This window comes from Mytilus edulis, chromosome 1 (genome assembly GCF_963676685.1).
Source record: "Mytilus edulis chromosome 1, xbMytEdul2.2, whole genome shotgun sequence".
Lineage (NCBI taxonomy): Eukaryota > Metazoa > Mollusca > Bivalvia > Mytilida > Mytilidae > Mytilus > Mytilus edulis.
In genome coordinates, this window is record NC_092344.1 from 74,669,279 (window position 1) to 74,687,539 (window position 18,261).

The 18,261-nt window shown below is 30.9% G+C and overlaps 1 protein-coding gene across 1 annotated transcript; it reads left to right on the forward strand.

Moving 5' to 3' along the window:
* The first annotated feature begins 367 nt into the window (after positions 1–367).
* On the forward strand, positions 368–18,261 carry LOC139489990 (monoglyceride lipase-like). The gene is made up of 8 exons (XM_071276846.1): positions 368–528; positions 7,020–7,126; positions 8,039–8,178; positions 8,847–8,957; positions 10,372–10,461; positions 12,934–12,986; positions 13,544–13,706; positions 15,212–18,261. Exons 1-8 carry the CDS (start codon positions 416–418, stop codon positions 15,308–15,310), a joined length of 876 nt encoding a protein of 291 aa, XP_071132947.1. The 5' UTR covers positions 368–415; the 3' UTR covers positions 15,311–18,261.

The following is an 18,261-nucleotide window of genomic DNA, read 5'->3' on the forward strand; positions in this document are numbered from 1 at the left end:
GTATAATCTGAGCACCTTTATAATATCATGAGAAGGAGGATAGCCCTTATCCATGCATAAGTAATTTGACATATCAAATTTCATTTTTTGTTATATCAAATTAAATTCATAAATTGTTATATCAAATAATAATAATCTGTTCAATCAAATTGATAATCTGTTATATCAAATTAATAATTTGTTATATCAAATTATTTGTTATATCAAATTAATAATTTGTTATATCAAATTAATAATTCGTTATATCAAATTTATAATTTATTATATCAAATTGTAAGAAGTAGACTAGCATGGCCCTCAAAGGCTTCCGTAATATACAAATCATTGCTAGGAGGAAGATAATAAATTTTACAAGTAACACTAAAGTACGCGATTTGACTCGTTTCTATCCCCTGTCGTTGTAGTGTCCCTGAAAATGACAACCGATACGATCGAAAGATTTGAGAAAAAAATTGTAAATAATGATGGGAAAAAATTATACTGTCGTTACTGGAACGAAGAACAACAAGCAGACAGTAGTTCTACTAGGTAATAAGTTTATTTAGAATGAAATTAGTGAAGAAGACGTTGATTCATTTGAATAATGTTTTGATAATAAACAGGTTTTCTGTAAATTGTAATTGCTGTAGCTACATGTTTGAACTAATATATTTGTATTACTCCATCTGTACGTGTATTGGTAAAAGTTCATTGAAGCCATGTTATTTTTCAAACAGGATGAATGTGAAGAACTCATGCAGTCAATGAGTCATGGCAGATTTGAAGTCTTCCACATTATGACATATACAAATGTATGATTCTTACCACTTTCTCTTTTACATTGTAAACATTAGACCTTATTGTGATTTGGGAATCTGTGCCGCTTTACTAGTCCAAATAATTATGACATCTGGCAAGGCTATTTTATTACTTTTATGGGACGCCTTCCTACATGTCCTAGGTAGTAGGAAGGCGTCCAAGAAAAAGAAAAAAAAATAGCCTTGCCCATTTTTGCCAGACGTCATAATTATTTGGACTACCACTTTACCAGAGAATCTGCCTCTTGAACTATTGAAGTCACACAACAATCACTTTCCATAGTGATGTCAGATGCTCACTATTACATCATGTACATGCATGACATGTATTATGAATCGTTGATGTCATTCAAAATTCATGTCAATTTACTCAAAATTTACAGGGACCTTTGTGATGTCTAGTAATTCAAAGTCTTTATTTTCTAATCACAGGGCCCTTTCTGGCACTATTAAATTTAACATGATTATTCACACTTTCATACCAAACTTTCTCACTCTGGTCGTTCTGATTATGTTAAATAAATAAAGTGTAGTTGACATTAATAAAAAGTCCAGTTAATGAATAAACAGAAATAACTCTGATTGTTGAAATATAGTTAACTAAGTTACAAAGTAAACATTGTCACTTTCTTACACAAGATAGTTTTATAATGTATCTGACAGATTCACACAATGTAATTAATATAAGGATATGTGTCGTAATGCACTTTTAATAAACTCTGACAATATAAAGTCGACACTTCAGAATATAGAAGCCGAGTCTCAGGATGAAATGGATTCATGTGTGAACGATTTTACCCATCAGTTTATTGACATTATGGCGCCATTTTTTGAACAAAGTCAGAAAAGTGGTACTGAAATGAAACGAAATCATAAGCAGCACTATAAGCATATTGATAAGCCTTGGTTTGATATACAGGGTAAAGAACTTTATGCAAAACTTTATCTATATTTAATGGAAATAAATCAAAGAAAAACCATATTGAATTAAATCGTGTGAAGAAGACATATAAAGACTATGAACGTAAACGTAGACGTATATATATGCGACAAGAAGGTGATACCCTTTGTAAATTAAGAAAGAACAATCCTAAGAAATTTTATTCTGTATTCAAAAAAAAGGAGAAAGGTCAACTGTGATCTAACAGTAACTGATTTTTTTTAAATATTTCAAAACTCTAGTATCTGATAGTAAAGAGCACTGCCTTATATGTACTATTTTCAATGCCGTTTTGAGCTCTGGATATTTTCGGTCCACTTGGTCTGATGCTATTGCAAGTTTTTAAATCCGGGGATGCGAACGACCCAGCAAATTACCGTGGTATAAGTCTAGTCAGCAATCTAGATAAACTATTCACTACTATTTTGAATAATAGATTATTAAAATGGGCATCAATGAACGATATTTTATCTGATGCACAATTAGGTTTTCGTAATGGTTACAGTACAGTAGATGCTGTGTTTTGTTTATATTCTGTAATACAAAATTCTTTTTGTAAAAGTAATAGATTATATTGTGGCTTTGTCGACTTTTTAAAAGCGTTTGATACAGTTGATCGTTTATGTTTGTGGTACAAGATTTCTAAATTAGGAATCAGAGGCAAATTGCTTAATATTTTAAAATCAATGTATAACAATGTAAGATCTTGTATTAGATTTGATGGGTTTAATTCAAAATACTTTTCTAATAATCTTGGCTTAATGCAAGGGGAAGTTCTTCACCCTATTTTATTTTCATTTTATGTCAATGACTTTGAGAATGAATTTATTAATAATGGTAACTGTGGACTTGAATTTCAGGACATAACACTTTTTTTATTAATGTATGCTGATGATATGATTTTGATGTCAGAATCAATCCAAGGCTTACAAAATATGTTAAATACTTTATCTGGTTATACTGAGAAATGGGGTCTTTCAGTTAACATAAAAAAAACAAAGATAGTAGTTTTTCGTAAAGGTGGGAAAATTAGTCTTACTGAGACATGGATTTATAATGGTAAACCATTAGATATTGTAGATCATTTTTGTTATCTGGGTGTGTTATTTCATTATAATTGTAAATTTTATATTACTCAAAACCACTGTGCTGAACAAGGCAGGAAAGCTATGTTTAGTATGAGGAAAAAGGCATTATCCTTATACCTGAACACTGGTACTTCTATAAGTTTATTTGACACTTATGTATGTAGTATTTTAATGTATGGTTGTGAAGTTTGGGGTGTTCATAGAGCACCAAATGTAGAAAAAGTTCATTTGGACTATTGTAAAACATTACTAGGTGTCAAGAGGTCCACTTCTAATGTAATGGTATATTATGAATTAGGAAGATTTCCATTGTTATATGAGCGAAATTTTAGGATGCTCAAATTATGGACTAAAATTCACGGTAGTGAAAATTGTATTATAAAGTCTTGTTACAAAGAACTAGTAGCAAATAGCAATAAATGTAAAAACTGGGCAACTTGTATTAAAACAATTTTATATGATCTTGGTATGAATTATTATTGGGACAACCAATGGGTACTTTGTTTGGACAGTTCATTTTTGGAAAATGACGCAGTCATTGTTCCATTACTGGCGACCTGAACTTCATTACATTTCTCTGCCTACCGCGCTTGGTTTCGTATTTACTATTTTCTATACAAACTGGAATCTGCTTGTGTTATCATTAATTATGCATGAGAGGTCATTGTGTAGTAAACAGCCAGGAACCAGTTTACAAACTAACTGGTTTCTGCTTGTATTCCACTACACTCGGACAAAGTGTTGTAGTTTGACTGGAACCAGTTTAGAATTTGTAAACTACAAAACTTAATCGGTTATTGTTCATTCCGTTCCGACTTTTATGGTTTGAATAAGCTTAAGACCCTTCAAACATTAATGTGATAGGTATATTAAAGACTGTTTTACAAAAGGATGGAACTGTTTTGCTTTCAAAGTCGTACTATTGTGATATCTGTTATGTACGGATTTCCACTCTCACCGGTTAATTTCTTTTTTTACACGTGCTTTTGAAACTTCCTGTTTAAACATCGCAAGTTTTTAAATTGTTTTTTGAGTGAATTTAACTTATTTTAACAATCATGAAGCGTTCCAGAATCATTTTCAAGCAGTTTCTTCTTCTCTTTGATGATGGAAAATAGGGTTTTCTCAAGAAAATACCGCAAACGATCGCAGAGGAATTGAAACGTACAAGTCAAGTCGGCACCTGGTTAAATTGACATCTAGTCAAATCGGCACCTATTTGACGCCAATTCGGCATCCAATAATATTTGTTATAATATTTTCTATTCAATTAATTAATAACTGTTACCAAGTACATAGTGAATATGTTGTTGTGTATTTAGGTACGAAACCAAAGTGAAATTATGTTGTTGTGTATAAAGGTAAACAACGAAGCCCTTACCCAAGCTGTTGTTTTAACAATTAGACAATTATTTAAAAAAAAAAATGGAAAACTATGAGTCCCTTTCAATAAATCAAACTTTCATGCCAAATAATAAGCAAAATTTAAGGTGTTTTTTTTTCAGTAAAGTTTAAAAAGCATTAAACAAACAATCCTGTAAAATGCTCAACTGGTTTAAATAATGCATAAAAATATCCAATATCTCATGTATTAGTCCAAATAATTATGACGTCTGGCAAGGCTATTTTATTTTTTTTCTGTGACGTCTTCCTACGAAGTTCGTAGGAAGGCGTCCCAGAAAAAAATTAACATAGCCTTGCGGTCATAGAAAGGTGTCCCAGAATAAAATTAAAAAAGACTTGCCAGACGTAATAATTATTTTGAATACTCATATATATATCATTAAAAATACACCAAAAATGTCATTTAGTTGAGAAAAATAAATATATACAAAATGTACAATGAACACCCAAAAATGTGAAAGTTAGTATTTAACTCTTTTTGCTTAAATACTGAAAAAAATTCTGGCAACCCCTTACTTATTTTTACTCTTTTTGCTTAAAATACTGTTAAAATATATATTTAACATGGGTGACGAATTGACTATATCAGGTGTCGATTTAACCAGGTGCTGATTTGTCCAGGTGCCAATTTAACCAGGTGCCGGTTTGACTAGAATTCTTTGACAAATGTTTGAAATTACCTGAGTTTCATTAGACCTTTGATAACAGTAACAAAAAGATTATTTACTTAATATTTTGTGGTATCAGGTCTGTTCGCGCCCAATACACTTTCGCACCTGGCAGGTTCGCACCTTGCAGGTTCGCACCTCGCACGTTCGCACCCAAGGTCCGTTCGCACTCTACTCATTCGCGCTCAATTTTAATTCAAATTCAAGTTGAATAATTGGAAAATCATGATTGTTGTTTTAAATTGCTTTGGTGTAAATACTGAATGTATTTATAGCTTGGTATGAGTAAAACATTGAAGATTTTAAAGGAAAAACACAAAAGATAATTGTTTTTAACAGCTTGGTCCCTTTGATCTGAAACAACGAAACAATAAAATATAGGAACCAAAATATAGCAATCCACTATTATAACCAAAACATGATAAAATCTATTCAACACACAGAAAAAAACATAGTCAGAATCTCACTCATTTTGAAAGAAGTCAATGAAACAAAGTTATAGCAATACACTAACCAAAACATGATTAAGAGTTATTCAACACAAAATAAAACGTTGACAAAATACCACTTTAATTAGAAAGGATTATTATTATTTTTAACAATACGCTATCCAAAACATGATTAAGATTTATTCTACACAAATAAAAATGCTGTCTCACTTTATTTTGAGACAATGACAACAATTATACTTATAAGAAAACACTTGCTTACAGAGTTATTAAACACAAAACCAATTAAGATTGGGTGCGAACATTTAGGGTGTGAAAGTGAAAGGGGGCGAACATGAGTGGGCGCGAACGGACCCCGATTCAGACTATGTACCAGTGAGAAATATACAAGCCTTTCTACGGTATTTATTTGTACAATTCAGGTAGTCTTGACCTATTCATTTGTCTAAAAAAAACAGCCAGTTGTCACCTTCACTTCACACACACACATATATACGAATATCAATTATATGCTTACGAGACATGTTGCATTGTTAAACTAATTACGGTATGTGAAAATCAAGACTTGCATAAAAACTATCCCAATATTAGAGACAGTGGCGTCATTTTTCTTCAGAGCTTTCAGCTCTTTGATTACAATTAACCAAACAACGAATATATGATCAAGCTAAACAAGAGTTGCATTTCACGCTTGAAACATCACCAAAGTGTAGATTATATAAGTATATTGTGTCAAATGTAGAATTACAATTTTATTTACAAAAATGTATTCCTGTAATAGCTCGTAAATGGATAACGAGAATTCGCCTATCCTCACATAATCTATGCATTGAAACTGGTCGTTTTTATGGAATAAGTAGAAATAGTAGAATGTGTATTATGTGTGATAAAAATGTAGTAGAGGATGAATTTCATTTTATTTTACAATGTACAAATTATAATGATATACGTAAAAAGTTTATCAAGAAATATTATTGGACTAGACCATCAACTTATAAATTAGTACAATTGTTTTCTGTTGAAAACACTAAGGAACTCTGTAATTTAGGAAAGTACTTACTCTATGCATTTAAGTGCAGGAATAATATTTAAGACCTATGTTTATTATATGTAGTCTGAAACTCACAAACTGTATAATATGTAACTGATATTTCTGACGTTTGTTATTTATGTGTATGTTAATGCTATACAACTTGTAAACTGTATATTTATGCATATATATTATACCGATAAACTGTATTGTTTAAGGTAAATAAAGAATCTGAATTCTTTCAAGATTAGTAACACATGGAACAGTTATTCTCTTAATAGGGAGGGAGTGTAGGATCATTATCAGGACTTCAGGATCAGGTGTTTTATGCTCAGGATTTCGGGATTGATCCTTTCAGGATCCTGGAATTCTTTTTTTCAAATTTTAGGATGTGGGGATTTAAATTTCTTTAACTTCGGGATCTCAGTTTTTCATGTTTTTGCGGATTGCGGGATCATGACCCCTCCCTCTTAATATGCGAAGTCTAAGTTTTCAAACTATACATGTACAAAATAATGTATGTAATTCATATAAACATATATAATTGACAACTTTGTTTTGCCTTGTCAACAGAAAGAATGATAAATTTCTGTTATTGTAATTTTGAACATATTTATTTTGATATGACATGTATTAATTTTAGGGGACTTGTATTCATTTGTCATGGAGCAGCAGAACACTGCCTATGTTACACAGAACTTGCCATGTACTTGATAGACAATGGATTCTATGTTTTTGCACATGATCATGGTAAACTTTTACTGACAGTTATGTTATGAGACCTCTTCTAAGGAAGCTAAAGCAGATTGATGGATTGCACTCCATCTGTTCAAGCTCACCATCACTCTTAAATCATATGACAGTATTTTAAAATATTTATGTACAAAAAAGTGACGAATAAATGACAAAAAGGAAAACTAAAACTCATCTTACATGTATAAGTAAAACAGAAACAGACAAATCAAGGCAAAATACAAAAAAACAAAGCAACATGTGCCCTATACCAATACAAAAAAACAATGAGAAAAAACAAATAACAGTCTACACAACATTAAACAAAGCAACATGTACCCTATACCATGTATACAAAAAAACAATGAGAAAAAACAAATAACAGTCTACACAACATTAAACAAAGCAACATGTGCCCTATACCATGTATACAAAAAACTGATACTCCAAAAAGGTAAAAAGATCTTGCAATAAAATGTTTATATATGTAAAGGGCTCTCAGGAGAACAAAATTGAAGCCACAAACTAACATAACTTTTGTAAATTGGCAGAATAACTTCTTCTTTCTTACATTTTTCTTTATATTTTTAAGATTAATTAGATAGAATTTGGACTGAATTCATGCATGTGATGTGCTGTGAAACTAGAGATCTAAATCCTATTTTCTCAAGTTATAAGCTTAAGGGAATCATTTTGCTATTTAAAAAAAATGTATTAAACAAAAATGTACATGTAACAATATTTTATTGATTTTCTGCTTTCTATTGACTAATTAATTTCATTGGTTTTATATTTCTTTGATAATTTAAATATTCAATACCTGTAACATGTATAATGAAAACTTACACATGAATATAAATATGTATAACGGAAATTGAATATGTCGTATGTTACAGAACCTCTGATTTTCCTTATATAATTTGTTTACAGTTGGTCATGGACAGAGTGATGGAGATAGAGTTCATGTAGAGACGTTTGACACATATGTAAATGATGTATTCCAGCATGTAGATGGAGTGAAGAAAAACTTCCCTGATAATACTCCTATCTTTATTATTGGTCATTCTATGGTATTTGTTAACTATGTTCTCAGTATAAATTACTAAAATGTCCAAATCTAGTAAACAAAGTAAAAAGAGTTTGAGCAAAATTAATGTTTATTTATCACATGATTGTTTTAATTGTCTTGTTTTTTCGACCACATTGTATATGTTTCTTCAGACATGCATATATTGCTTACTTTTATTAAAATAGGTATGAGCAACTAGATATTCAAATTGCTTATACAAAACCCATAGTTCAGACAGCTTTGTTGTTTTATCACTATCCCATTAATGACCAATCACATAGACTTGAAACATGAAATGTCTGAATGTTAATTTTTTGGGCCCTGTTATACACTATGCTTATAACTCTGAGTAAAGGTTGCCTCAATTTTACTGTTATTTATGTTGTCATTAAGTGCAAGCGGGGCCTTTATCTGTGTCCCATGTACATATTCTCCATTTATTTATTTCTAGAACAGTCCGGTTCAATTTGTCTTAAAACTTAAATTTTCTCATCTTCTTTGTTCTACTTAGTTGATTAAAATTGTTTATTAAAGCTTGAAGCATACAATTCAAAATAGATATCACATCATGTGAGTAGATTAACGAAATTAATATAGAGAAAAGTCTATCTTAATGTATATTTTCTTTATCATAACACATCATTAATTCACCTTTTTCTTTTCACGTAGGGAGGGACCATTTCTGTTTTATGTGGACTAGAGAGACCAGATTACTTTACTGGTGTGATATTAATTGGTCCAGCACTCATTCCAAGTCCTGATGCAGCATCTCCAGTGAAGGTGAGTTGTTTAGAAAAGACGCTCAAAGATGTCTGTGCTTCTGATTATTTTAAGAACTTACTATTGAATTCTTTGATGCAACACCATTATCTGAAAATTCAGTTAATGTTAAGAAACATACCATTTATCTTTATTGTGCTTTATTTTTAATAAACAGTTATTATTGAGAAAGAAAATTTTTATATCAACCAATAATTATGAAAAAAGAAACATGTATGCTTAGGGTTTCTAACCAAAGCTTCAAAGGGTCAGTGGATCAGAAATTTTGGCCGATCAAGAGTTTGGACATTTTATTTTTCCAAAACATATTTTGAATAATGACCAATACTATAGTATTAATGTATGGACTTTTTCATATTGGCCCTGTAACATGCCCAAGGTGTTAATAATGGCCAAGGATGGTTGTAATGGCCCTGAGGGAGTCAAAAAGAGAGACATAGGTATACTGTTTCTGGCGGCGGTGGTGGCAACAGTGGCATCAACAATGTATTAGTTTGTGATTAGGTCTAGTTTATGGTGAACCACAAGTGGTAGGTCAATCATATTTGGTATGCAGCTGTATAAGCATTGGCACATCTCCTTTCCATGGAGCTTATATGGCCCTGCCCCTCAGTCAGGGTCTATTGACTTCAAAACTTTTGCTTATTTTACATGTATTAGTTTGAGATTAGGTCAGTTTATGGGGAACCACATCATTTTTGTAGATCAATGATATTTGGTATGTAGTTGTGTAAGCATCAACATATCTCATTTCCATGGAGATAATTTGGCCCCGCCCCTAAGTCATGGTCTATTGACTGAAATTTTTTCTGAATTATCATGTATTAGTTTGTGATTTTTATTTCATTAAAAAAGAGGGGATTGTCCAGTTTTCGGACAATAACTCAAGAATGCTTTCACCAGCTCCCTTTCCACAGGAAAAATGCTGACAGCAGTTCTCATTAAACTTTGGTGAATTGTTTATATCTATTGATGTAAGCTCCCTTGTGATTTTCATAAACTTCTAATATGACATAGATTAGACCGTTGGTTTTCCCGTTTGAATGGTTTTACACTAGTAATTTTGGGGCCCTTTATAGCTTGTTGTTCGGTGTGAGCCAAGGCTCCGTGTTGAAGGCCGTACTTTAATCTATAATGGTTTACTTTTTAAATTGTTATTTGTATGGAGAGTTGTCTCATTGGCACTCACACCACATCTTCCTATATCTATTGAGAATTAATTGAACTTTATTGATCTTTATTCTTTGAAAATGTGATGGACGTATCATGTGCCCATGGCGCAGCTGTTAATTATATACTGATATTAATAAACAATTGAAACATTCTGACTATTGTTCTACATTAACCATTTACCATATTGGTTAACAATAACATATTTTTCATCTCAAAAAATAATCTGCTTTCTACTTTTTAGATTTTCTTAGGCAAAATAGCAGCTAAAATACTTCCACAGCTGTGTGTTATAAAGCTTGATTCAAAAGGCTTGTCAAGAGATGCTGCTGTGGTAAATACACCATGTTTTGTATATATATATATATGTTCAACTAATCCTATTGTGTCTTGCTATACTTTTACTAACTGCTGATGTCATCTTTTTCAAAAGCTAGCTGTTGCTTTATATTTGTTTGTTTCTTGGCTAAGAATTGTATAAGTGTCTCATGTTGCAGTAAGATTGAATGAAAGAATTTTATGTATTATTTATTAAAATGTATTTCAAACACTAATTATGATCACATGAATAAATGTCAAATACTTAAAAAATATATATATCTTTCTTAAAACATAGGCGGATCCAGGGGGCCCTGTGGGGCCCAGGCCCCCCCTTTTGTGTGAAAAATTTGGTTTATTATATAGGGAATCATTGAAGCATGACTGGAGCGCCCCCCCCCCCCCTTTTAGGTCAGTCAGCAGGTCCCCCTTAAGAAAAGTTCTGGATCTGCCAAGTTGTAAAATATGTGCCATCTCTTCAAAATCAATCACTATGTATGCTAATTCAAGACAGAAAATTGAAAATTTTTATTAAAGTTTTCAAAGTAAAAATCTTGTTCCTGTCGACGTAATATTCATTAGAATTTACCAATTCTTTTAAAGAGAATCATCCCATTAAGGTCATTTATGTATTAATGACAATAAAATCAATTATATCAATATTTTTTATTACATGCTTCATAATTTCTACTCTGATTTTCTTAGTCAAAATGATACCTACATTTTTGATAACAATATCTCTTCCTGGGTGTTTCTAGCACATATGTTTATGTTAATATATTTATATTAAGTAATATACACCTTTAATTTAATTTCTCTCTTCTGCACTTACTTTTCATGTTGTTATTAAATTTCTTTATACTAACATTTTTGTTTAAGCACTGTTGTTTTGAGGTGACACCAGCGTGGAATTATCACCTAACTGTATAGAAGGTAAACTGTACGGAATATCTGTATACATTTAGTATGAAATTCAAAACAGTGTAGCTGTGGCCATTGATTGACCCATCAAAATCATCCATTGACTGGGACAATTTACGTGAACGTTTGTCTGTAACAACCACTGTTCATGACGTACCTACGATAGACATTTAAACTGTGGGGTCAACAAAGGTTTCTTAACGCCTTTAATTATAAAATAATTCGAAAAATTAATCAGGAATAACCTTTGTGTTTTGATTTATATAATTGATATAAATCAAAATATCGTGTTATTTCTGATTAATTTTTCGAATTACTTTATTTAGGTGTTGAGAACCTTTGGTGACCCCATAGTTTAAGTGTCTTTAAAAAGTACATAGTGAGCATTGGTCGTTACATACAAACGTTCACCTAAATTGTCCCAGTCAATGAATGATTTTAATGTGTCAATCAATGGCCACAGCTACACTGTTTTGAATTTCATACTATGTTAAAAAAACACATTATTTTTCTTTAAATATTTGAATTAAAAGGCACAAAATTTTTGTTTGCAGTACATGTAGATAATGAGAATGGAAAAAAGGTTATTGGAATATGCATTTGATCAGGAACTATGGTTAAGAGTTACTTTTTATAAGACCTACAGTTAAGAAAGATTTCCAACTATTACAAGGGCAACAAGGCACACCAAAAAATGAATAATTATACTACAGTAATATTCATTGTAATAGGATATTTTAGAATGGGCTGTGTAGAATGCCCTGCAATTTTTCAGAAAAAAACTTTAAAACAAAAGATTTGCTAGTTATGGTAGAATTTCAAGTAATACATGGTCAATTATTAAATATATGGTATTTTGAATATATATATATACCAACAATATCTTTTTTTCTAGCGATAAACTATAATTTTATTAATATTCAGGAATTATATGTCATGTATGTGCTAGTATAATTAGCTGCAATTTTGTCTAGAATAATATTTTGCTGTTGGTCAATCCTTTCAATTCATTTTGTTGCTTATGTCCCTCAGTGACCTTTTATTGTTAGACCCCTAAAACATCATTTTGATTACTATGCAAAATTCAGAAATTGATTGTCATAATTCCTATCATTAACATAGAGTTACTATGCAACCTAGCATCATTCCAAAATCTCATTTTTGATAAATTTATCCTGAAACTTTAAAGAACTCTAATCATGCTAAAGATGCACTTTCTTTTATTTCTACCGATGGTTTTATAGTATGTGTACAGTATATTAATAATTTATGAGAAATAGGACATTATTTTTTCTTATAGATATATTTCATTGAGTAAAAAATGTATAAAACCATTTATTATTTCTTTACATATAATAATTTGCTGTTTTATTTTTTTTGTGTCCATTAACTTTAAATTCACAGTTTTGTTTCTGTTTTGCAAAAATGATGTATGATAATCATTGTGAAATTAGTAAAGAAATTTGAAGTTTTAAATTATGTTCTAATTGATTTATTTGTGTAAAACGTGAGTAATGTTTAATGTATGAAGGAAAACTGTTTTAATTTGCTGTCCATTCCATTTAAGGTTAAACGATATGATGATGATCCATTGGTCTGGCATCATGGTCTAAAAGCAAGGTAAAATATAGAAAAAATGGTGGTGTAATTTATTGCTTTGGCCTTCTTTGACCCCATATTAAATGATAAATTGGATTTGATTCTAGTATTTATTTGGCTATGTCTATATTTTTAAAAGAGCTAACTATAATAATGAATGACATTTAAACTTTGTTGCAATTTCAGAAAGAAGGACATTTTTGTCTTTTTCATTTTTAGCCATGGCGTTGTCAGTTTGTTTTAGATTTATGAGTTTGACTGTCCCTTTGGTATCTTTCGTCCCTCTTCTTTTACAATTTGTGGGATACCAATTTTTGTGGATTTCACACGTAATTGTAACCCACATTTCAACCAAGAACAAATCTGCTGTTCATGCTGTTAGCTTGGATGTAGAATATGGCAAAATCAGGTATCCATGAAACTGCTGTTTTTCTGCAATCCACAGATTGAACATGTTGAAACTCACAAGTCACAAATATAATTGAATCCAAAGTATGGTAAATAAAAGTACTATTAGATAAATGAATAATATTTATAAGAAACAAAAACCATACCTACCGGTATTATTTTTGTTTTAGATGGGGAGTAAGTTTCCTAAAAGCTATGGACACAATTAAAGAGAAACAGTCTACAGTAGAGTGGCCTTTCCTTGCTCTTCATGGTGATGAAGACAAGTTATGTGATGTTGAAGGGGCCATTAAGTTTCACGACCTTGCCAAGAGTACAGATAAAGAAATAAAGGTATGGTGGAAATATTTGATTATGATTTTAGAATATGAAAATAGTTTTCAATTTATAAATATTAGAAGAAAGGAAAAGTCTCAGGGACAATCCTGGAATAACACAGTCATTATTTGGAGGGGGAAACTTGAACAGTCAGAACTCAAGAAGAGAGAAATATGACGTAAAACAACAAAGACTTATAGGTGTAATACCACCATTGATTTTCCCCTATTAGTCTTTGTTAAATTTGCACTTTTCAAAAAAATGTGCAGAATTTATCCTTGTTTCAAATAAAGAAATACTTGGCATGAGTAAAGTTTTTAAAATTCACATAACATTTCATTGCATATAAGAAAATAACCATCATTGGAAGTTAACCAATCAAATTTCTCCCCTTATTTTATCTGTGTACAAGGTTTAGTCACCATGTAACCTCAAGATTACAAAATTTTCTATAGAAATCCCAAATTAAAAATAATGGTGTTTTGAAATACCCAAGACATATGTTTATGACACAGAAATGGTTTTACTGCAATAAAATGTAGGATTAATTACCTACAACTGTCAAATTCAAGGGAATATTTTTTTCGACCTACTTTTGTATACAGCCGGATGTGAGGTACCATGATTTGGTGGTACATGTATTACACCTATACATGGTCTGTATATCCTGACTTGGTCCAAGTATATAATGTGGTAGAGGACAAAAAAATTGCAATTATATCAGAATTACAGTACTGAAAAGAACAAAGCTAGTTGTAGACAGCATCAAGTTTTCAGAAGAAGAAGCTTCACTGGAACATAATGAAATAAGGGAAATGTTATGTTTTATCAGAGTTACTGCTCTTTGTCAGTTCAGAAAATCAGAAAATTGCCTATGTACAGTTTATAAATTGTATAACAGCAAATAATTTCCTCCAGGTAATGAAATAAAACTTGACACAATTGATATTAACTAATCCAGATTATCCTAGATCAGTATAAAAGTGTTATAACTGGCTGTTTATGCCTTTATTGCAGCTTTGCACGTAAGAAACTTGGTAAGGGTTAAATATAACTAATTCTGTTGATATTTCAATTTGTAATACACCTATTGCAAATTTTGGGATAGAATGAGATCATATGAATAAAAGGCATTTTTTAAATATCTGCAGATATCGTTAAAAATATCTCTCAGCAGTGTATATTTTTATGCCTCATTTATTATGCCCCATTTATGTGCATTATGTTTTCAGGTCTGTGCGTCCATTCGTCAGTCTGTTCGTTTGTTTGTCAGTTCGTTCCGCTTCAGGTTAAAGTTTTTGGTTGAGGTAGTTTTTGATGAGGTCCAATAAACTTGAAACTTAGTACACATGTTCCCTTTGATATGATCTTTCTTATTTTAATGCTAAAGTAGAGATTTTCTCCCATTTTCACGGTCCACTGAACATAAAAAATGATAGTGCGAGTGGGGCATCCATGTACTTGGGACACATTCTTGTTATGTTTGTTATTGTTACATTTTTAAAGTATTTTTCTTTCAGATATACAAAGGACTATATCACCAGCTGCATAATGAATTAGAAGAGGACAAGAAAGTAGTATTCGAAGACATAAAGAGCTGGTTAATGAAAAGATCTTAAATTATTTCAATTAGATATGGCTAATAAGAATATTACCTTTCAAATTAAGGTCTGAATATGAAATGAACTAGAGTAAATAGCAAGTGTTAGTATGTTTAATGCTAGGCTAAGATTTAAAACATTTTGAACAGATTATCATTTATGGATCTCAAATCAAAATATGTTTTGATTAATTTATCTAATCTTCACATTCCATCATTTGTTATTGTTGATTTTTTATTTTTATTTTTTTGTAACGGGTCCAAAATATACAATTAGATTTATTTGTATTTATATAACAAGAGAGAATTATATCACAAACATTTACGCATAATTTAATATTATTGGTTTATTTTTGTATATTATTTTTCACCAACTTAAATTATATGCCTGATATAGATGGGACATATAAAATGGTATATTGGTGCTCGCCATGTATGTCTGTTCTTCCACAAGTACAAAATCTGATAAAAACTTTCATGAAACTTGTCTTCGATATTTTACTTGTTGAAGAGAGCTTCCAAACTGTACATTCATTTTTTATGCCATACCTAAGATAGAAGGGGCATTATGTTTAGTGGTCTATGCATCTGTCCGTCTGTCCCGCTTCAGGTTAAAGTTTTTGGTCAAGGTAGTTTTTGATGAAGCTGAAGTCCAATCAACTTGAAACCTAGTACACATGTTCCTTATGATAAGATCTTTCTAATTTTAAAGCCAAATTAGACCTTGACCCAACTTAACGGTCCACTGAACATAGAAAATGAAAGTGCGAGTTTCAAATTAAAGTTTTTGGTCAAGGTAGTTTTTGATGAAGTTGAAGTCCAATCAACTTGAAACTTAGTACACATGTTCCTTATGATATGATCTTTTTAATTTTAATGCCAAATGCAATTTTTTACCCAATTTCAAGATCCATTGAACATGGAAAATGATAGTGTGAGTGGGTCATCCATGTACTTTGGACACATTCTTGTTTATGTTATCTAATGGTATTATATTTTTCTGTCTGTGCATCTGTTTGTCAGTCCGTCTGTCAGTCTGTCCTTCTGTCCCTCTTCAGGTTAAAGTTTTAGGTCTAGGTAGTTTTTGATGAAGTCGCTGAAATGCTATCAACTAGAGATGTTCACATGTTCCCTATGATATGATTTTTCTAATTTTCATGCCAATGAAATCAGAGTTTTTACCCCAATTTCACAGTCCACTACACATAGAAAATGATAGAGCGAGTCAGGCATCCTTCTTCTATAGACACATTCTTGTGTGTCTGTTATTTTCAGAAGTTTGTGCCCTTTTAGTCTACGCCTACACCACTTCCTTGTATTTACTTGTGATATCTTCCTACAAAAATCTATATATGAACATTATTAATAATTGGTAGAGTAATGAAAAACATCAGCCTACACATGTTTTGTTTTCATAGTTATATTGATAATTGATAAACAGGATGAATGTATTGTATATAAACATGAAATTAACATTATCAATCATGTTTAAAATTTATGACACTTTTATTGTAGTTAAGATTTTTGTTGTGAATAATTATTAATTAGATGTAGCTCTGTAGTATTTTTTTCACAATTTTGTAATTTTGTATTTCATATATTTTCTTGTGGAAAATTTGTCTTTTGTATAAAGACAGAAAAATGCTGAGAAATAGGGAATGATTTTAAGATCAAGAAATACAAGTTTCCTACAAAGTTCTAAAACTTCCAAGCTAAGGCACTGCTACATTGATAATACATATCCTCAAGTATGCATGAATATTTTGTAAAAAAGTTTCTGATTCTTATTGTAATAATACACATTTTTTTATCTTGTGTATCATGCACAATTTTTATTACATAATACATGTTTTGAACAGTTAGTATGATCAGTCTTAAACCTCTCAAATTTTACATATTGCATTTCTTATTGTGAATGGATGCGGGTATTTTAATTGTTACATTCATGTTTAGCAGGTGTACATAGTCTTCAACACTATACCTTGGGGAAGTGCTACACTCTTAAGGGAGGAAAATAAAAAAAATCTAAAGCTTAAATAATGAACAAAAAGAGATGTAGGAATACACCAGGGAGACAGCAACACGACAACACAAAAGATCTCATCAAAAGGTCAAAATAAAGTCTTCCAAACTAAACATGTTTATAAACAGTGTTTGTCAATGTATTATGTTGTTCAATAAGTCATTGTGATATTATAATGTTTAGGTCTGTAGAGTATAGAAGGTAAACCTCAATAGACAAGAGAACATATTGAGGATTTTAAGCTAAGGGGAATAACTATAAGCAGGTTTGACAATTTTGGATATCTCCTGAGTCATACAGCTAAAATGTTTTATTATTTCATACAAAAAGGGGGGTTAGGAGGGGTCCTGATCCTAAAATCCTGCACTTAAAAACACGAAATCCCGAGGTCACGAAATCCCGAGGTCACGAATTTAAATAAATTAAAATTCTGACATCCCGAAATTCAAAAAGGATTCTCTGAACCATGAAAGGGTCAATCCCGAAATCCCGAGCTTAAAAACACCAGATCCCAGAGTCCCGATAAAGGTCCTATCCCCCTCTTACAATTATTGGCATTCAATTTGCATTTGCATGCAGTAAAGATACAGCTATTCATTAAGCTGTACAATTTGTGAAAGTTGTTCAATTGCTCTGCTGAGTTAGACAACATATCTGAATTAATTCACACCTCATGAAATTTTTATCAGATTTATTCAGTTTAATATACTTTAAGTTATAATAAAAAAATGTAATTTTGACCAAATGATTTTATTTCTTTGCTCTATGGTCTTAATTATTGATTATAAAATGTTATTTGCTATTGGGTCATGCCATTCTTGTCGGAAAAAGGTAGAATTATACTAATTTAAATCAACTAAATATTATCAAAATTTTATATTTTTTTTAATTTTCTTTGTTTATATTGTTATTATATTTTAGAAATTAAATTCTAGCACACTAATTGA